General features: G+C 39.6%; 1 protein-coding gene and 1 long non-coding RNA gene across 2 annotated transcripts; both read right to left on the reverse strand.

Annotated features, from left to right (window-relative positions):
* Positions 1 to 381: 381 nt before the first annotated feature.
* On the reverse strand, positions 382 to 5,031 carry LOC148184159 (uncharacterized). Its single transcript, XR_015772752.1, has 2 exons — positions 4,894 to 5,031; positions 382 to 1,027 (listed from the first exon to the last, which is right to left on the reverse strand). It is a non-coding gene; the product is annotated as an uncharacterized LOC148184159 (long non-coding RNA).
* Positions 5,032 to 14,054: 9,023 nt separating this feature from the next.
* Positions 14,055 to 22,033, reverse strand: TLR2 (toll like receptor 2). The gene is made up of 2 exons (XM_005517567.3): positions 21,854 to 22,033; positions 14,055 to 18,703 (listed from the first exon to the last, which is right to left on the reverse strand). The coding sequence occupies exon 2, from the start codon at positions 18,693 to 18,695 to the stop codon at positions 16,344 to 16,346; it is 2,352 nt and encodes a 783-aa protein (XP_005517624.2). The 5' UTR covers positions 18,696 to 18,703; positions 21,854 to 22,033; the 3' UTR covers positions 14,055 to 16,343.
* Positions 22,034 to 22,442: the final 409 nt, after the last annotated feature.

A 22,442-nucleotide genomic window follows, 5' to 3' on the forward strand; every position in this document is an offset into this window, starting at 1 on the left:
CCTGAGCAACCTGATGTCCTTACTCTGTTTTGTGCTAGTCCAGACAACTGCTAAGGTCCCTTTTGGTGGAAGTCATGCTATAACTGTAGGTCTCTAGAATATCCCATTATCCCAGTTGGTCAGTCATTCTGAAGGAATTGCATGACCACTATTCCCAACAAGTTCCTAAGCCCTTCCCATGCAAGAGGGGCAGAGGGAACTTAGCAAAATATCCAGTAACTCATGGTACAAAGAGGGTGGTGAGGGTGAAGGGAAGAAAACCCCCATCAGGCTGCAGTTCAATGTGAAGCTGTAGTATTTGTTTTGAGTGCATTTCAGGAAAGTGCTTTATTATCAGCAGAGGAACAATGGAAGTAAGTTAACAAATATTGCTTGCAAATATTTTGATAATCAAATTGTATCTTTATTTATGGCAATACCAGAAACATTTAACATTTTGTTCACAGAAGTATATTTAATAAGGAATTTTCTTTTCTTGAAAAATTGTACTGGAATTTCTATCATGTCTGTTTAATCAGTTCCTCAGAAAAACAAAATAAGGAGTGGCTTTACAGTGCTCATTATGGAGACTGCTGCTGTAGTACAATGTTTTCCTTAAAATGCAATAAATGTAATGCTTCCTGTCCTTGTAAGTGTAACATCAAGAAATGAGCCACATGCTTAAAACCCATATCCAGATTTCTGCAGAGTCAAAAGTTTCAATTGGATGCAAACTTTGGCTAACATGAGATGGTAACTAATAGCAACAAAGAATGGTTTCTGGCTTCTGCCTGGTTGCTCGCTCAAATCTGGATCCCAACTAGATTAACACTGCCTGTGCCTGCACAAAGAAGCTGCTGCCCATCGGCCACCATGACACAAGGTCTGGATCTGCAGCTCAGTCCAAGGCAGGCATCACATGGAATGTTGCAGCTCCCTTCCAGGAATGGAGACAGTGCATGTCAGTCTCTTCAGCTTGATTTCAAGTTGCAGTTGAGGTGCAGTCGATGCACACACAGATCTGTAAGCAAGGAGGTGCTGCTGACTCCTGAAATGTAGGCCCAGAAGGCACCGAGTCAGAGGGAAATTAACATCCAGATTAATTTAAGTCAAGCTCAGATGAAGAACAAGATTCTTAACTACAAGAACATGAGACTCTGATCTAACACAGAAGCTTACTTAGATATGAAGTGAGCCTGATTTATAGCTCTAAGACAATCCCCTCTTTCCTTAGGGGCTCAAGGAAACTTTTATTAGCTCTAGAAGGGAGAGAAATATCCCTTACACTTCTCACTTTATATAGAAGGAAGCAGAAACAGGCCTTTAAGACCTCTTCTGAGTTTCCATTTGCTTTGGGTATTGCAGCCTTGGCTGTTGCCCAGATTATGCTTGTTCAGTAGAAACAAAGCCACTGTTGGTCCTACAATGTGAATGGCTTGTCAGAAAGAGCTGATTTGGAGCTGTCTTGCTTAAGATAACATCCTTCTCAGTTTACGGGTGGGAGTCAGGACACAATCCTCAGGGGTTTCATCTAGCCAGACAACCAAGCCTCTGTGGAAAGCAGCAAGCCATGGCTTTCAGTCAGGTGGAGAACAGCTTTTATATAGGAAGAAAAACATAAAATATGTTTTATTTTCTGTGTATGTGCATTGATGCTGTTGTCAGCCTTTAGAAGGTTCAAATTTTTAAAGAAAATACTCAGAGCTTTCAAACTGTCTAATATTGGACTGCATAGGAGAAAAAAGTCACTATCCTTTTCCAGATGAAGTATTGCTACAGAGGGTTTACTGAATGAATTGAAGACTCCTATTCATTAAGTTACTCAGGCACATGCCTAATTAGAGAGAAAGCTTGGTTTGTGGTTAAGGTGCTGAAACTGGGGCTCAGGGTGCTTTGTCTCACTTCCTTCCCTCTACCACAGCTTGGCTTATCTGCAAACCTGAGAAAACTAGAGTAATATGTTTTCCACACCTGACTTCCCTATTCAATAGTTTGGTTGTTTGTTTTTTTTTTAAAAAAAAAGGTAAGGCATCTCAAAAAGGACTAGTCCTTAGAAAGCAATTTATGAGTTTTAAGGCAATGTTAAATAAATAATGGGGATTACACAGCTGATGGACACAGGCAGAATTGTATGAGCTCAAGTAACTTCTTTGTTTTTCCATTTTCATTAGCTGCTAAGTGTCCTAAGTCATCTCTAGATTGAAATCCAGTTTTTGCTAACTGATCTTCCTAAACTGTGATATCAGTAACTTACATGATCAGTATTTTATCTCTTGACAATTGCCCCTCAGATTCTGAAGCATCATACCCCATGATGTGACAAGTCTGCAAAACTCTAAAGCATGAAACCTTGATCCAATTTGCAGAAACCATTTCAGTATAAGATCTAGAACTATCCTGATCTATGACAGTCTAACTATTAGGGGATTTCCACTGTGACATAAAATTTTAATGCAGAGATTGTGAAACAGGCTGGTTTGTACAGACTTAGGAAAAGTGAGGAAGTGTTTGTCACAGCATCATATACACAGGTCAAATAAAGTCACATATGGTGCAGCTCATTCAGGGTTTTAGCCTCATGTCACTAACTCTCCCCACCTTAACAAACACAAGCTCCTAACCCTGAGTGCACACAATTCCTGAGAGCTCATAGTATAATCATATACAATACTACTTTATCATTATGCTCCCATTAATTCTCTCCTGGACCAGTCTGCTGTATGATTTAATCATTCTATGTTCACGTTAGCATCTCAGCTTTTTAAGATGATTTTTTCTATGAATGTTTGCCTTACTGATTTTAACAGACATTTAGAATAGAGAGCACAACACTGAAGTGGCTAAGGTCACTCATATCATCCATGTACGTTTTCCATTGAAAAGATTTTGCACAAAGCTGGTATTGAACCAGAGTTAGAACACTTGAATTCAAAGTGCACACATTGGAAAGGTTCCTGTCTGCCTGGGAAAGCCTGGGGGAGTTCTAAAAAGCATGCACTCAGTGTTGCCTTGGCATTATCCTCCTCAGTTGTATTTAAAGTTAAGTATGTGTACTACAGAGAATCAACCACTGTCAAAAAAACTGCCTATACCCTACAATTCCTACAGCTCTATCACTTGTGTAACTCAGTCTTCAGCAAATGAAGTTTCATTCCCAGCCATTACTTTACAGGAGCCAGTCACACCAACAAGGTGACATGAGCAATACAGGAAAAAATATATTTTTAAATATGTTTAATCTAATTTAGGGAGGGTCCCAAATGACTATAACCATACAATGCTTTAATAAGATTTTGAGATGGCTTTTGTATTGCATTTAAAAATAAACAAAAAATCTGAACCAGAAACATGTTGGGGCCTCAATTTCCAGTGCATAGCTGCATGATAGCATCAAAGGCTCCTTCTCCAGTAAAAGAGAACTGAAGCAGAGCCTCTTTCTGTAAAAATAGCATCACCAGAAACTGAAGTTCACTTTGCACTGAGTTTTCTCACTTCTGCTTTATGGCCTATTTAGCTGGGAGAGTAATGTCTTCTCACATCTACCATCTATCAGTGTATGAAGTTACCTTATGATAATGAACACTGGTCACCATCTCGGCCAGTGGAGGGTTTATTGCATTTATTCCATGTTAGATAATTTAAGAGTCACCAAAAAAACTTCCAAGTTTGTGTTTTAAGTAATGACTGCCCTAATATTTCATATCCAGATACTTCTGTATAATTTTCTAACACACTCATTGCATGAGCTTACTTTCTTTAAAACCATGCCATAAAGTAATGCTAAAGTTAAAAATTTCTACCCATGAAGTAACTGCCAAAATCTGATCCCTATATTTCAAAGACTAGCAAATAGGACAAACAGTAAGAAACAAAGTTGGATGATTAATGAGAGAAATGAAAAATAACTAGCATACATTTTTGTATCAGATAAGAAGCCTTCTCATTCAGAAGCAGAAAATGCAATGATGGTCATATTTAGGATTTAAACAGCTTGGTTAATGCATACAGGAAATTGTACATTTGAGATGAAAACAAAGAGAAAAAAAAAAAACATCTAGTGCTCCCCTAAGTACAGGCAGGTCTAGACTTCTGCATTGCTGTTCTTGCAGGTGGAAATTATTATTCTTGCATTCATGTGCATATAGTTTTAGTCTGATTTGGTGAGAAACATTGAAATAAGTCAAAATTTGAAAAACAACCACATACTCATTAAAAACATCCCTCTGCTTCTGCTTGCTTGCAGATTGTTTTTTACTTACCACCCAGCCTTTGCCTGCTTGGTTTATGCCTGTATGGTTCACTTACAGGTTACACAGCAGTGTTTAATACTGTAAGAGAAGACACCAAACACTTTCCTCTGCCCATAACAACGTTTGCATCCTTAGGAGCAAAAACAGAAGGCAAATCAGATGAAGAGGTAGAACACGCTATTTTTACTGGGAGGGGTAAACCTAGGGCTCCTTTTATCTGATCAAAAGCTGCTTTCTTTTCCATTTTCTGTTCCAAGATCCCAAATGAAGCAAGTAGCCAGCCCTCTATTGCATATCATGGCTTGGTAGACAGCATCAGCTGGCAAAACTTTCTGTCTGTGTCTGAGATTATGGTGGGTCTTTGCACATACACACATCCCTACTCTGGATAGTCACGCTATTTGCAGATATAGTAAGAGCCCAGAGAGAATTGCACACTCCTTTGTTTCTATTTAATAGAAAAATAAAGCAAAGGATTGCAATGATTGACTCCCACCCTTCCCTTCAAAGTGCTTTGCAAACATGTGAAAAAAGAAAAGCTTGGTTTCTTTTTGAAAGAAAAAGGAAATGAAGGTCAAAGGGAGCATAAAATCAGCCCTAAGTGGAAAGGGCATTCATTAGCTTACTCAAAAAGAACCAAAAATAAAAAGCAGCAACTACTTACTAGATGCAAGAGAAACAGCAACAGCCTGTACCTTCCAAAAGAGCCTTATCCAGGCTTATCGAGAATGTAAAACGTCTCCTGAAAAAAAAGGCATGCTGGGGAAGGCTCCTATTTCAAAGAGGCCAGAGCAAAAAAAAGTTGCAGCAAAGCAACCAAGGTTCAGCTGTAGATAATTTTGGGCAAGTGGGAAGAGATTGCCCTTCACCAGATGGCCACATATAAAGTAGTAGTACAAAGGAAGGGGGTAGGAAAAAAAAAAATAAAAATTGGAATTGGATTTTATTTTTATTTTTTTTTCTATTAAGTCTTGGTCTAAAATAAAATGTAGGCCATTCTGATACCTGTGTTTTTTCCTCCAGGTGGTAACTGACAATTTGGGGTTAACCTCCACATGAAAAGGAAGAAAATCAGAGAAAATTATTGTTTCCCAGCTACTTCTGAGGATTTTGTTATTTCATATTTTGAAAAACAAACATGTGTATTTTAGCCTGTGTTCTGCTAATTCACCTTGTAAAAACCTGATTTCCAGTGGGTTTGCATATGTGTTCAAATAACACTCACTTCTCCATTTTACTCTCAAGTTTTGCACTTAATGAGGTGCAGGCAACTGCTTGCAACTGTATTATGTACTCTGGGATGTGGGGTGGCAACAAAGAATATTAGAGGATTACCATCCTTGAAAAAACACTCTATCCTGTCCTAGCCTAGCCTATCAATTTTTCTCAACATAAAGGCAGAAATCTAATATAGTAAATGGAGAAGGAAGGAAAAAGCTTATTAGTATTCTGACTTGGTATTTTCCCAAAGGAAATTCTGACTATCAGGTCACTCTACTGATTCTTATAATGCAATTTGCTTGCCATTGGAAGCTGTCCATTGGTGAAAATTAAATAAATATGATATATAGGAACAAAGTTGTTCTCTACTGGCATAATAACTAATTTTAAACATCTCAGATAGAAAGGTAGATCAAACACAGAAGCCTTGCGTCTGGTACCATAGGTGGCTGCCCGTTTTACTGATTATATAACTTGTATCATGTGGCAGTCACGGAATAAGAACTTACTTGGGAATATAGTTGAAAAATGAAACAGCATAGTCATGACAGCATTGATTTCTCTACCTGAGTAATGAGGCAAATCTAGAAAAAATAAGGTTGGTTGATTTACTTAAAATAGACATTCCTGCCAATTTTCAATGTGCTGTCAAATATACTCATATTAACTAAACCTTAAAAACCCCAAACAGCCTGATTTATTCTTTCTTCAATGTATATGTTTTTGGGTATTTGAATCTATCGACATCAAAAACTAGATTTTTGGGAGCCAGTTAGCTTGTCTTAACAAGTTATGGTAAGGGCAATCTCTTACAATAAATCTAATTATTACACAGTTACTTTTTTTATATATACAGTTTTTACCTTATGCTATAAGATGGAAAGGATAGTGGGATAATGCTCTTATGTTGAATTTCCTGGTGATAGTCATTCTTACTTCCTCAGAGTGGGGGAGAGCATTGTGAGGGAAGGAGAGGATGGATGTTTTTCAGTTGGTGCTTGTAGGACCTATTTAATCTGCATAATTAGAAAATGGGAAAGTTGTCTATGACGCTGATGCTGACTTCACTTCTAGGTCTTTTAGAGCTCGTTTAAAGTATGGTAATGAGAAAAACATTTTACCTTTGGGCAGCAATCTAATTTGTCAGGAAATTCCTCTTTCTATGATGAGTGGATGAGGAAAATTTGGAATAATATGATCCAGATGTTAAAGCTCCTATTTAGCAGCAATGCAGATGTATTACTTTATGGTATTGTCCAGATGGTGACCTTCCAGTATTAATAATAAATCAATACTGGGGTTTACATCTATATGACTTGATTCCTATCTTTGTTCTCATTTACATGACAAAATACTCATGCATTTCATGTAGAGGCTAATAATATTAAAATTAACAATTTGGAAGACATAAAAATCAAAAAAGAAAATTGAAGCAATTACTGTAATATATATTATATATATATATATATAATATATATATATATATATATGAAAGTAATATATATCAATTGATCTGATAACTGCCATCACCCAAGAGAAGGTTGTTGCTACCATTTTTTAATTAATTAGCATTTAATTGTCCAGCTAAGATGATAACAAAATTCCATTACAATTTTGTATTAGAAAGTAGCCAATTTTCTGAATATGTGTAGTCAAGCAGTTTTGGCTTTACCACTTAAATTCAAACTTAACTTTACTGGAAAACAAAAACAAGCAACCCACAGTTCACAAGCACAGCAGAGAGGGCTCGTGTTGGACAGCAGCCAGGCAGGCAACAGGAAACCTTTGGTAGCCTCTGGTGAAGGCTGGGAAACCTCAGGATCTGCAGTCAGGGATGAGTAGAGGCCACTCACCTGTGGCATGTCAGAAGGGCATGGAAGGAGCTCTGTCACTTTTATGGTCACAGGCAGCAGACTGAGCCCTCCTACAGTCAGGGCTGCAGGGTGGAGAAAGGCCTAACACTGATGTGATCTAGTGATGCTGTGTTGTTATCTCCTACAGGTGTTTCTATCTCTTAATTTATTTAAACCTGAATTGTAAAATACCAATTTGTTCAAGGGTTCCATGCTATCTGGGGCTTGGGGAAATTATTTTTAAGGGTTCCCCTTTTTTTCTTAGGGAAGAAGAGAGTCCTCCTACAGCTGAAATCTGTGGCAAAACTGTTTCAAGTTTCTGAAGTAATGTGTAGCACACATTCCTTCAGAATTCTACTATTTGGATTAAGGCAAGAGATTCATCTTCCACAGAAATATCCTTTTACTCTAGGTGAATTGTACTTTTTGTTTGCTTTTAAAGAATCCCCCCGCACCAAATGAAACATAAATTTTAAATCTGTCTCCACTCAGTTTTGGGGGATTTTATTTTTAGCAACATTTCTGTAAGGACCCAGGAGTTAACTCTACAAACACATACTAAAGTCAGTCTTGCTTTATCCTGGCCATCATCAGGTTTCCACAATCCCAAATCCATGGTTTATTAATGTGACTACAGAGAAAACTGACATTACAGGGCTTTTAACTCTTCAGTGGGTATCAAATATGAGCTGATTGGAAAAGGACATATATGTGCTTATTGGAAAAGAAATAGAATATTTCATCACTGTGGGCAGCTCAAGCTAATATATGTATTGATTTTGATGAAATCTCATTTAGGAAAAGCATTTAAAACTTCAAGACATGGCACTTTGTGCTGAAGAAAGAGGTTTTAGGAAAAGCCTACATGAGTGTGGTTATGTACCCCAGCACCCCCCAGAGCAGTGTAGCCAAAAGTGTCTATCTGAAAGTTCCTAAAAGCAGCTCTAAGGATTAAAGGGCAAATTGCCTCCACTGATTCCAGAAAACTTGCTCCCAAAGCTTTAACCTTGTGGTCACCATACCTAATTTGAGTTCTAAAACAAACTTTAATGTTTCTTCCAGTAAAAATAAATCTACCAATAGACAATTTAGATTCTAAGCATATGATATGAGGGGGGGTCTGATGAGTTGTATCTCGTTATTATAACCAAAAATTGGATTTACTGATTATTTACAGGGTGCAAGTCAGACTAACATTCTAGAGTCAAAGGCACTCCTGGGTCAGATATTGTACAAGTAACATTTTATGGCTAATTTTTAGAGTTTGACAGTGTGTTAATCAAACCTGAGCACACACAATGGAAATGTGGGATGTCATTACTTTGAAATGACTGTCTCAATTTTGCCAACAGTCCCACTGCTGCTTATGTGTGTTGTTTCTCTTTATTTCACCATCAACCTTTGCTGGTGAGAAACCCTGTCCATGTGAGGAATGCTCACAGTTATTACTATTACATCACTTTCAGGGCAAACTCTCTTGGGAAGAACATCACAGGATGTCCCATTTTTGTTGTTTTTTAGATTTTTGGGGCTTTTTTTAGATAAATTTCATAGATGGTATAGTGACTTGGCTATATCTAACTTACCTCAGTTATTTTCTACCTCTTCTAGTCCTCCTTTGTTTCCCTCCTTCACAATTCCAAACTTCACAATTCCAAATGTAAGCTTTAATTATGTTAGCAATCTGTTCACAATTACCATTTTTTGTGAAGACTGAAGCAAAACAAACTGGGTTTGATGTGGTCTCATTCCTGTACTTTCTCCTGTATCATACATTTTTATTCACCTTTAAGTAAGAGCAAAATACAGAAGTGTAAAACTTGTTGAATTTATATAAATACTTCAGTGGAAGCTACACATGTATCATTCTGTGCCACTCCACAAAATACTCAAGGTCTTGAGCAGTCTTTTTTTTTTCTATTTCTATGTTAGTGTACAAATTGCTCTTCACAATCCATAAATGCAATTGGGATTGAGGGTTAATGTTTATTGTGTTTGGATTTAATTAATTCTTTAGGTAAGTAACTTCAGGTAAAATTGGGATTGGCAATAGTTATGATTTTCTATTTGATAGATTTTGCTTTGTATGCAGAGAAATTGCTCTAGGCTGCTGTCCTCACCAGCCACTTCTGCATATGAAACCCCATTTGCATTGTGGAGATGTAGGTCCTCCTGCTTCTTGAGGGTTTTTTTATTGCATAGCTGACCTGAAGTTTGATTTTAAATCTATTTACAACTTGTGTTTGTGGTGTGAAGAGAGCAGGGGAAAACCCTTCAACTTTGTACAGCCGCTGTGTTCAATTATATAATCCCCTAACTTCTGAGTTAGTCCTCAGTCCTCCATTTATGCACCCAAAGGTGATGAGACATCAAAAGGCTTGACATAATGGATAAAAACAAATAAGTACATTCATATCAAAAGTACACTGGGATTCTTTCTGATGATCATGATTTCCTACTCTACCACATTTAAATGTTGCTTGCCAATCTTCTCTATTTTTGACTACTGCCAAAGATTTTTACTCCAGTGAGCTACTGCTTCCTTCAAACTGTGGGCTAATTTTCATTTTGTTTTGCAGCAGCAAGCACCCTAACACATTAAGTATGAATATGCTTGACAGCCAGCAATGCTGAGAGTAGGTTATGAACTACTTTTAGAGCCACAGCTACTCGCTGCAGGTAGGTCAAGCTGACACATATTCTTTTAGAAAGAGACTTTATTTAGTTTTACTATACAGAACAATTTGATTCATTTCACTGTTTTGCAGAAGCAACAAAATCAGCCAAATCTTAATAAGGTGTAACATGCCAGTCAAAGAAATGTTACGTTTCTGTAGGTGAAAGAGTCCACTGAATATAAATTCCTCAGAGCAAAATCTTTGCTAAAATGCAGCAAGTGGTATCTAATCCCCTACTCCCAAACATCACAGCCCAATAGAGTCTGCAAAAATGTTAATGTCCCATGTTAACTCTCTGAGACTGTATTATGTGTAACAGGTCTTGGGAGACTGAAACCTGGCTACAAAATATCATGAAACTGGAGCTTCTCAACATTAAAAAGGACTTGTCATTTCAGCTGCTACAGGACACAAAGTAAAAGCCTTTAAATAAGAACTGACAAATTTTGTACCTGTGTCTTAAAAATACACTGGTGGGGGAATTTAGCTAAAGAAAACACTTCAAGAGAATAAAACTGAACAGTACTGATAACACAAGATTGCTAAGTTTCTGCCAAGAATTTTCCATCAGAGCTATGTACTTGTAAATTACAACCGCACAATGTATGGGCAATAGTTCTGAGACTTAAAGGAACAGATGATTGAAGGAACAAGGGCTGCAATATCTGCAACCCCTTCAAGAAGTGTTGGACTTACATCAGATGTATTATGAGGTTGATCTACTTGAGGAATCCCTGGAATTTCTGGTCAGACAGCAGCTCAAGCTGGGTCCAGCACAGTAGCTCTGAGTGGGATGCAGAAATTCTGGACAAACATAAAGAAAATTCTACCCAGGTAAAATTTCTAGGTGCATTAAGAACTTCTGGTGTTTGGTGAAGAATAGACTGACATGAGTAATCTTTCATGGTCTTATGACAGAAAAGTCTGATGACTCTGTGGATTTTGCCATGACACTACTTTTTTATGTACTGTACTATGAGAGTGATGGGAAGAGACTGGGGAATTTTGTCCTGCCTACATGGCTTCCACCCCCAATACCACTGGCAAGGACCGGAATTGAGCTCTTGAGTCACTTTTGCCCCTGGGTTCATGAGAATAAGGTCTACTGGATACTCCTGCAGTAAACTAACTTCTCTTTTCCTTGAGAAGAGCTGTTCTTTTGCCACATACAAATGATTGAACTCCCTCATCAATCTTGTGATTAGGAGAGCACTCAGTAGCCACTGACATGCACTAGGCCTTTGGGGATTTGGGGCTTCCAACAGGCAGATCTCTATGTGCAAGAAATGACACAATTTTCCTGACGGCCATAGGAAGGCAAGTTTCTTCCTTCCCCAAAGTCTGTGAAAGACTCTTCTTGTCCTTTCCTTTTTATAGCTCCTATCTGCCCCTTTCAAATAAGGGAATTATGCTGACATAATCACCTTACGTCCAGTTACTTAACATCAAGCAGATGGTTGTTAAAATTCTTGCATCAGCAATAAGATTTTAATTATTCTTTGGTAACTGTGAATCCTGGCACTAGTAAACCTAGACAACTGTAGCCATTTTCATGCTATCCTTATCTCTGATGGCAGCTGAAATGTGTTTATGCATCCTTGACACTAAGCAAATATTTGGCTTCTTTATTTCCTGTAAATTTGATCTTGACAGTTTTACAACATCAGTGGCATACCAACAAGGAATTTGTCCAATGACATCTGTGCAGTCTGTGTCAAGAAAATCCTCATGGATATAAAAAAAGAAGGGATCATTGAAAATACCTAACAGCTGTCCTGTAATCATGGACGTCCTTTCCATGTAATTATGAAACCGTTGTTTTCTCCTCTTTTATGTTGTATTAAAAAATAATGATGACAATAAATACCAAGAAAAAGAAGGAACCAAAACCACATTCAGAAATAACATTGTGCAGAGGTAAAAATAGGAACACAAACTGTTTTTCAGTTCTGTAACACTAGCTGAGGCCATGCAGATTTCTGGCTGACAAACTGATGCAAGAGTGACTATAATCCTATGGGTCAAGGTTAAAATCCACCATGCAGGTATTTGGTGTGCAGCCTTTGTGGGTGTGCCTGGCAGGACATTAGACCAGGCATGCTGACCCAGGTCTGCTAATTCAGGCTCCACTCCTGTGTATTGCAGAGGATTTCCTCCAGCTGTGCCTGGGGCAGTTTGCCAGGTAGTTTTAAGGCAGATATGGAACCCTTCTCAACCAATGTCCTGTACCCTAGAGCCTGACAGAAGAGCCAGTGACCCAGGGATACCAAACAACTCCACACCTGGCATTTCAGAAAATCAAAATGAAAAGTATTGAATATGTGCTGGAACAATGTTACTAATCACCCACTTCTGCACGTCATAAAAGTATCCTGGCTCCCTGTGAGCTGGAAAATACAAATATCAGTCTGGATGTTCAGAACTTTGGATTCAGCTTTACAGTAACTCCAAATAGTCCAAATATATTAAGTGATTTGAAACTGCTTGGTTATAAAACCAGGCAGTGTCCACACTCAGTTTTTAAAATTATCTGCTGATGCTTTGGCCAGGTTTGCAGATGTAAGCGCTGCGTTTTTTTGCATTTGAAAGATGCTTTAACAATACACCTGATAGTGGGTTTCATGAATCCTTCATCCACAGCCAGTGCATTGTTGAAAAGAACCAAACTTGCCCAGACTGCCCTGAGAAAGCTGATTTGAAGGGGTTGTTAAGCAACCCAAACCCTCTGTGTAACGAGTGTGCTTTTCATCTGGGTTTTGTAAACCAGAGCCTGATTGCTTACTAATTCTTGTTTTGATCTGCAGCAGAGGGATGAGATGGCCACATTAAATGAATGGAAAACCTGTTATTATTAAGGAAAAATTATATTTAGGGAAGATGATAGTTCTGTTTGCCTTTACCTTATCTAAGACCCTGAGCAAGCTAGGAAAAGTACATATATATTTTGCTTCTTGATCTCAAGACATCCAGAATTAATTTTTATAATGAGAGGAACATTATAAATCACAATTTTAGAAAGACCATACAGTGCATTTTGTTCTTTAACAAATTTTTTTAAAAAAATTATGTAATGCACTTCCAGAACAAGCTATCTTTTCCCTTTTAGTAGTTAAGAAACAAGATTTTTCCTTTAGCAAGTAAAAAAATACTTTAAGATCTGCTGCTGTATCTGTAGAAAACTGCTTGAGTTTTGCAAGCAAGGTTTGGCTTATTTTCTTGGAGCCTATTTTAACCGTAGGATATTTAATTTTAACCTTACCTCTAAAAAAAAAATAAAAAAGAAGAAAAAAAAAAAGAAGAAAGAAAGAAAGTAAATTAAGGGCATTAAGAAAGTAAATTATAAGCACTAAAAAAAAAATGTTATTTCAAAAATTTAACCCAATACTGTATCTTTTATTCTGACTAAGAAAAATACAAGATTTTATACAATACATACAATAAATAAAAGATTTACCTATTGTTGCAGATATTCTCTCCAGTTTCCTTATGAACAGATTGCATGGGAACACCCAAATATTTTATGACAACTTCTGGACTGTCTCTGCTATCTGGTGGTTTGGCAGTCAATTGTTACAGGCATCCTTCAAGGCATTACTTACTCACTGGTTCTAGAATAGGGTGCAGATTATTGGCGAGAATTCAAAGTGTTGGACATTTACCTCTCTACAATAATATGCATATTCTGTACTTAATTTTACAAGACTAGAAAAAGTAGCAATGGGTGGAATTGTGGTATGCTAGAAACACTTTTGCCTCTTTTTGCAGTACAGTGAGGCTATGCAGCTTGCTATGAAAACATATTATATTTTCTCAAAGTAAGAATTAAAATAAATTGATGGTTTTAATGGGAAGTTCATGCTAGAAAAAAAAATAGATTTCCTAGAATGAAAAAATACATAGCAGAAGTAGCTTCTGAATTCAGATTAAACATGATCAGTATTTTAAGAATCTCTACATTGCTATTAGAAATCAAAGATACACTACACTATAATATAATATAATATAATACAAATTATTATGCTAATATATATATAATATATATAAGAATAAAGCAGATATTGTACGAAGCCATCTATAGGTGAAAATAAGGTCTAGATGCTAAAAATGGGAAATGATGTGCTTAAGAAAAAAGCAAAGTAAATGAAAGAAAGAGCAAATCTTGAATAAATAGAAAGAAGGTGGCTTTTTTAGCTTAGATAAAGTAACAAAGTTAATAATCCGTACTATGTGTTATGCCTGCATTAATAAATGCAAAAATGCATATAAATAAACTGTTAATTTTCAATGTGCTGTCAAAGTTGCCTGCTTGTGGGTGTACACCTGTGGAAGCAGGTATATCCTCAGCTCTCTCAATGACTAGCAAAAAACAGGGATAGCTTGCTCTCACTGACACTTTGGCTGTGCAGAGGAGTGGCTAAAAGGAGTAACACAACAAGTAACCAGCAGTGAGAGGAAACTTCCAATGCAATCAACTCAGTTACAGTGAGGTGTTTGAACAGGGTTTTTGTACCACATTAGATGCCCAAGATCAAAACAGTAATAAAACCACTAATTTGGACATGGTCTCATCACAGGTACAGCCAAATGTTGTAGGTGATTCCATTTGAAAGTTTTTAAGACCTACTTACTACATACTTCAGTATGTGCCTGGAAATGGCTGTGCCTAAGTCCTGAACTGATCCAGAAGTTCATGGTCCTTCTGGCCTACCAGAATCAAGCTATTAGAGTTCACCCAAAATTTTACGTGGCTGCAAGGAGAATATCACAAAGACATCCCTTTCTTTTTACATCAGCTCTGAAGGATGAATCTGGCGACAGTCTTCCATTTGTTCAATTTTTCCACCAATTAGGACCCTTGTCCCAGTAACCTTCTCAGGAAAACACAACCCCACCTCACAGCAAACACAATATCCTATGTGGGATGTTCTCCACCCACTCTGGTTTTGTGGACTACATTTACAGAGAGAGTAAAAGGTAGGAAATGTTCTTTTCATGACTATGTTAAGGTTGCTAAACAAGGGGATGAACATAGTGTTGGATTCAAGGACAATATATTTGTGTTTCCCACACTGTAGCTGAGAGCAGCTTAAACTCCGCTTGTGCTAGTCAGAAGGGTATTTGAACCCTACTCTGGAGCATCTATTGCCACATACAGTACAACAAAATTAGACATAAATCATCCTCCATAGATGTCTTTCATAAAGGAAATTATAGAACCTAAAAGCTACAACAGACAGAAATGCAGTGAGAAAGCATATTTCTACATTAAGACTTGAAGACATGATTTTCAGGAGATCTGGGAATTAAACTTTCTGTAACAATGAAATACAGAGAATCAGTCCTTAGATCCATTGACTAGGAGCGCTAGGACAAAATTCTTTGCTGCAGAAACTGACTTTTATAGCATTTGATAAGAAGTAGTTTATACAAAGAATGCAGAAAAACCCTTGGCTAGGCAGGTTCTGTCCTGAAACCTTTGCAAAGATGAGGACATATAAACTACATAGCTGTGTATCTATTCGACTTTTCATCATTAAATATTTAAATGACACAGCTTTTGCTGGTATTGCTGATTAACATGTGCAGATAACTATTGCTGTTTAAACTCAGAAGGCAGCTCAGCACCACAAATCCACTCTCTCTCTCCCCTCAGTGAAACCAGGGAGAAAATCTGAAGGGTAAAAGTGAGAAAACTTGGGAGTTCACATTAAGGCAGTTCAACAGGTAAAGTAAAAACTGTGCTCACAAGCAAACCAGAAGGAATTAATTTGCATCAACAGGAAAATGTTTAGCCTTTGCCATGAAAGCAGAACTCCATGACACAGAACTTTTACCTGGGAAGGCAAATATGTTAACTCCAAACATCCTCTCTTTCTTTCACACAACTTTTAGTGCTGATTATGTTGTCATGGGCCATGACATTATGTGTAGGACACCCTTTCGGTCAGCTGGGATCAGCTGTCCTAGATGTGTCCCCTCCCAAATTATGATACAACCCTTGCCTGCTCACAGGCAGGATGGCATGAGAAATGGAAAATGCTTGTGCTTTTGGAAACCTTGATGCTGTGCAAGCACAGTTGAGCAATAACTAAAGAGCCCCTGTGTTATGGACACTCTTTTGGCCACAAATACAAACCACAGCACCACAGAAGGAGCTCTGAACAAAATTGACTGTATTCCAGCCCAAACCTGTACAACTATTCAGAACAATGGCTACAAAAAGTAATTATCTCATAGCAACTGTTACAATTTGCAATAGCCCAGCTCTCTGTACGTGAGATGAAAATAAGTAATGAGACAACCAGGCAACTGAAACAAATCCAGACTAGATTCACTACATTTTTGTTCCTTAATTTCCCTGTCTATGATCTTAGAGCAATTTTCAAATTAAACCAAAAGATCTGCTGCTGGTCCTCTTCGAGAGGCCACTCCAGGTAAGTCTTTGTGTTCATGATCTTCCGCAGCTTGCAGAATCTCTTGGGAATCGCTTTGCTCTGGATGGGCTCCAGGAGGACAAGAATCGCCGCGTCGTTGTTCTCATCAAAGAGGCGGAAATGCGAGAAGTCCAGCTCGTATTTGCACCACTCGCTCTGCACAAAGTGCTCGGACAGCACAAAGAGCGTTTTGTGGCTCTTCTCAATGGAGTCGATGATGTTGTCCACAATCCACTTCCCAGGCACAAAGTCCCGCTTGTGCAGGCAGAGCCGGAAGGGAGGGCAGGCCTGCTCCAGCTCCTGCACCATGGTGTTCTCCACCCAGTCGGAGTCGTTCTCGCTGTAGGAGACAAAAGCGTCGTAGCAGACGTCCTTTGGCGGGGCGCGCTTGGGCTTCCGCTTGGCTTGCAGCCACGCCCACGTCATCCGCAGGTACCAGACCACGTGGTACTTGTAGCCGACGGCCACCAGCAGCAGGATCACCAGGAACACCAGCACGCAGATCAACGACACCACCAGGGACCTGTGGCACTCCATCAGGGACAGGTGCAGAGCGCCAACCTGCGCCCCTCTCACCGCCAGCGGAGAGTCACACACGTACTTGTCCGGCCACCCCACCAGCACCTGGCCTATCCCGGCTTCGTGCTGGACAAAGGAGAGGAACTCACAGGAGCAGATGAAGTTGTTGTCACTGGCATCCAGCAGCTCCATTCTCCTGAACGACTCAAACTCCTCCTTGGAGAAACTGTTCAGCTTGTTTCTTCTGACGGACAAGGCCACTAAATTTGGAATGGGTGCAGCACCCGGCAGGGCCTTCAGCTGGTTTCTTGTGAGGTACAGCTCTTTCAGAAGTGGGAGCTGCAGTCCAAACTCCTTCAGGTTGTTTCCACTAACATCCAAAACTTCCAGCGTTTCAGGAATGCAGCTTGTTACTTTAGGAATTTGAGTGCTGGACAGATTTAAATATTTCAGGTTTTCTGGCCATTTACACGCATCTGGAATCTCACCAAAATTATTTTGGCTAATGTCTAAAACAATTAGGTTTCCTAGATGAGACAAACTTTTACTTGTGATTTCTAAGTCACTCAGTGAATTCTGACTTAAATTTAGAGTTTGTAGGGATGGCCAACCACCCTGACAGGCTGAATGTTCTAAACTCTGGTCTCCAAGCAAATTTGCACTAAGGTCAAGATATTCTAATGACAGAAGCTGTTGGGAAATTCTGCATGGTACCAAAAAAACCTTGGTTTCCCAAACTGTGATTCTTGTAAAAAGAGATAGTAGACCTTCCACTGGCTGAAGATCTGTAAACAAGTAAAATTCTTCTATAGATAATTTCTCTATTGTGATAACTTTAAGTGTCTGTGATTGCTTTACTTGAATTTGCATTTTCCATTGTCCGGTTCCCAAGAGTCTACTGTCTACCAGCTCCAGCTCTGCTAATTTTGGCATGTCTTCTAAAATGCTGGCAATCTCAGGCACGGTAGCATCTGTTAGTAAGATCTGTCTAAAAGAAAGCTTCTTTACAAAAGATGAAGACATGACTCTCAGTGCTTGCATTTCTGCAGTGATACCAAATGCTATTCTTCTCACTTCCAGCCAAGTGACAGAGTGCAGAAGGTCCCTAACAATTTCTGAGAACACAGTAATATTTCTTATGCCTATGATCATGTGATTTATCTCCTTAATTGATTTCAAACTTCCCTCCTCGTACTGACTGAGATTGCTGCCATCAATCCACAACCTGTGCAGAAACTCAATGCCCTCAAAGTTCCCTTGCCTTATCACGGAGAGCTGCGGGCTGCCCAGGTGGAGAGAACTCAGGTTCCTCAGGCTAGAAAAGGGGGAGCTCTGTCCCAGGTCTCTGTAGGAATTGCCTTGAAGGTAGAGGTGCTGGAGTGAAAAAAGGTGCCCAAACCACATAGGGGACAAGTGAGCCAAGCTGTTATTTGATAAGTCCAAGAGCTCCAGTTTTGCCAGGGACTGGAAGGAGTCCTCATCTATGGAGCTGATTTCGTTGGACTGCAGCAGCAGGGCTCTCAGGTTCACAGCCTGCTGCAGGTCCTGGGATTGGATGCGCTTTATCCTGTTGTGGGCCAGGTTTAACACTGTGATTTTGGCCGTGAGCCCAGGGGGAATGAAGGCCAAGCCCATGGAGGAGCAGTTGCAAAGCTGACTGGCACCGCATGAAGGACAAGCCTGCTTCAGTGCTTGCTGTTCGGAGAGGTTTGCAGCTAAGACCATGTAGATGGCCAACGCTTGCCAGGTGGGCGTAGTCATTATATTGCCTAAAATATGAAACATGAAATATGAAAGTCAGAGCAAATATAAGATGCATATCTTGTTTTGAAGAAGGTACATTTTGAATAAATCTAAAATATTATTTTTACTGTTCTGTCTTGTTGAAGGCACTGTTAAAATATTTTGTTTTAACACAGTTCAGAGTTGAAACAGATTAGTTATTACTCTGATTCTCCTGTTTAGTAAGTAGCCTTCATACTTCAATCTCGCCTCAGGTCTCCTTCTTCTGAATCTGAATATTATTTTGCATATTCATTTTTTACCACAGGGAGTCTCCTCTAAGTGTTTCAAGTCCTGGTTACATCAAGAAGGGTCAGCACCTCACACTAAATAGTAACATTCAAGTGTAATACTTACTTCAAGCATATGTCTAATCTCTATTCTGAAAATAGGGCAAAAATGAATGCATTTGTTTCAGTCCGTTCTTCTTTTTATCTGCCTTTCCTACTCCGACTGTAAATGTCCTGTGAACAGGGTTAAAAGCTTCCTGCAATATCCAGCTTGTCTTTACTTTCAGTAGTATATCTTCAGTTCCTCTGTCCTTCTGAGGAGCTGGAAGAACAATTTTTGAAGCCTAAGAGAGGTCTTTTCCCTTTAAAACCTTTACTGTATATTGAAATATAACCTTTCTTGACAAGGATCAAAGAGCTTTTTTAAAATGTAGTTTTCCCCAACGTGCCACAAAACCCAAGTACCTCAGTAGGTATCTTGCTGAGGGTGGAAAGAGTGAACAATGCCCAAAGGGGTCAATCAATGAGTTCACAAAATCATTGTGGGCTCTCTATCAGGTAAATCAGGTTAGACTGGCTCCTTGAGAACTGCTTTCTCCCTCAGTCATCCCCCTGAGACTCTGTGCAGAAGACCTACTCTACTCTGAATCCATATTCTGATTTGTTTTACAATAGTTGACCCAGGTATACAAGTTGATACAGAAAAATCCCACATTTCCAGTTGCATTATTTTTAGTCATAACTGCTTAAGATTATCCAAAAGGGGCAGAATTGACTGAGATGGTTTGGGCATATGGGGAGGGAAGAAAAAATTATGGATAATTTTTTCAGTCATTCCATCTCTTCCCACCTGCAGGACTAGAAACATTTTGATCCCTTGTGTAACCTTCCTTTTATCTCTGTTTGTCTCTGATGTAGACCATGGATCTTGAAGGATAAGGTTCTCTTCCCTGTCTGTAGATACCCACAGCTGAACTGGTCATCCACCATGTCCTCCAAAGCCAATGGAGAGAAAGAACATCTTTTAGGAGCAATTAATATTGTGTGTATTGGATGCTCAGTGTAAGATGTGATGATTCCAAGAGAAATGATCCTATTGCCTTAAAATGGAGTATCACAGTTCAGATACTCAGATATTTGTCCACATGAATCCCAAACAAAAAATTGTTGTCTGTAGTTTGACTCATCTGCTGTCCAGATAAGGCTCTTTTGCAGGGCTTTTTAGTATCCCAAGAATAACTGGATAATGCAGTGCTGTAGGCTAAAGGAGTAAATCTAGGAGTAGTGTTGCTAGTTTCACTAGCAACAGATTTAGGTGGTATTTTTAAATTTGTCATCAAAATACTTACTTTTAGAAGATGAAACAAACAGGCAACCTGATCAATCAAAAGCTGTCTATAGGCAGGTTATTCATAGGTGGAAAATTGGCAGCACACAAGGGAACTGGGCAGGTGTTGCACAGGAAATTCCTAATGGTTCTCCACCTCACCAACCTGAAACCATTCAGGGACTGCAGGACTGAACTGCATTTGGTGATTCAGAATGCTTACTTTCCAGGTTTTTTGTTCATCTGTAATCTGAACACTCAGAGGAATCCCATTTCCACCCTCACTCACTTTCAGCCATTCTCTTCCCCTTCCAGTTCCTGTCTAATGATCCTGCCTGAGACCCTTACAAGGTCATTTCAGGCCTCTCCACACCCACTCTGAAATATTGCCCCAGTCCATGATATCTTTGTCTTATCAAGAAATCTCTTCTCCCTGTTGTACTGGGGACTAAAAAGACACAGTAAGAAAATTAAACTGAAATGCAACTAAAAATACATACATTTGCACAGATGCCCTTATACCATAAGGTGCTGTGATGAACCAGATATGCAAACTATTTCTGAGTTGTGGAAAAAGGGTCCAAGACATCAGGCACGTTCAAGATTATTTTCCCTGGCCCACATGAGTAGAAGTATTTGAGGAAACATGCACGTATTATCAAACAAAACCATGACTGACAACAGAATGAGGTTCTATAAATGCTCACAAATGGGGAAGGTTAATGTAAGGGCTAAAATAAAGCATTCCAGTAGTGTGCAAATTGATTCTAGCTTGGGGAGCACCAACCCAAATATGGGCTGGTAAATCTGAGCAGTGCTGTGGAGCCTGCAGAGGGAGAACCACCGTTTGGTGAAAAGGTCAAACCACAAGCAGACTGGGGAAAGCTGCTGCTCTGCACCCGGCAGTGTGTGGGCTGCCCATGTCCTAGTTCTCACCTCCAGCACTGCTCTAACAGCATGTATGCACAGCCACACATCCACATGGCCATGCCTCTGCTTGTTTCTGACACAGAGGATGTGCAGCAGGTCAGAGTTAGGTGAGGACGCAGCTGATGTCCCAAGGCCATTGTTCAGTGAGCTCTTTCCTGGTCAAATTCCTGAAACCAAGGCACCCCACCTTCACTCCCAGCCTTCCCATGGCAGTCGCCATCAACACCCAGGTGAGATGACATTCAAATAGGATAAAGTACATGCAAGGCACCCTCCCACGAGGAGACTGAGCAGAAATGGCACAGTCTTTGTCTCTTTTTCATTTGCGGTTTTCCTCTCTCCCATTTCTCAGAGGACATTGGTCCCATCAGCATATCACAGCTCTCCAGGAGAACTTTCCTTTGCTGCTTGCCTGTCATGCATCCCTGCCAGATGCCTGTGATTGCACCTTCCTGCTCTACCTCTGCTGGCAGCCAGAAATCCCTCCCCACCCCACACTCCTGCTCAGCAGCCTTGAGCACCCCAAATCCCCCATGCAGAGGAGGACTGATGGCAAAGATTAGGTTGCCTCTTCTCAGGGCCCCCTATTTGCTTCTTGCTCTGGCATTGCAGCTCCACTGCCTTTTCCTGCATCTCCAACATTCACCTACCTGAAAACTCACGTCTGCGCCGAAAAGATTCCCAGAGATGCCACCTGCAGCTTCAGTGCTTGCATGCCAGTTAGCCTATGCTGTGTTTCGTCTCTCTCTTGCTGATCATTCTTTGCCCAGCTTCCTCTCACGCTGCTGTTTTGTTTCCTCTTAGCCTCTCAACCTTGACAATATAAGTAGGGGAATTCCCACCTGGGTGATCTGATTGGCATAAGAACAGTAATGCTATCAGTAATTTTAAATGTGCCAACACACAAAAGTCTGGGTCTAGGGTAAGAATGTACTGTGTGAAAACTAAGGCTTCTCCTTCATCTCTCTGTGACCCTCTCTTGACTGGCAAAATTTATTTCTTCTCTTACCTCTAGGCACACATTTCTCCTAATTTGTTTTATCAGCGCTCAGTTTTTGTTCTCGGATGATTCACTCCGCACCTACCTGGAGTTCAGCCTTGATTAAACCATGAGCTATATTTATCCAAGAGAGTTAATAGAAAAACTGCTTTGTAGCAGACTTTGGACTAGCCCTGGAGCTAACATTGTTATAAGAAAACAGAACTGAAAGTGGTGTTTGCAGGCTGCACCTACAGAAA

Source organism: Pseudopodoces humilis, chromosome 6 (assembly GCF_049639895.1).
Source record: "Pseudopodoces humilis isolate 2021_Gansu_Grassland_sample_001 chromosome 6, ASM4963989v1, whole genome shotgun sequence".
In the NCBI taxonomy this organism is placed as follows: Eukaryota; Metazoa; Chordata; class Aves; order Passeriformes; family Paridae; genus Pseudopodoces; species Pseudopodoces humilis.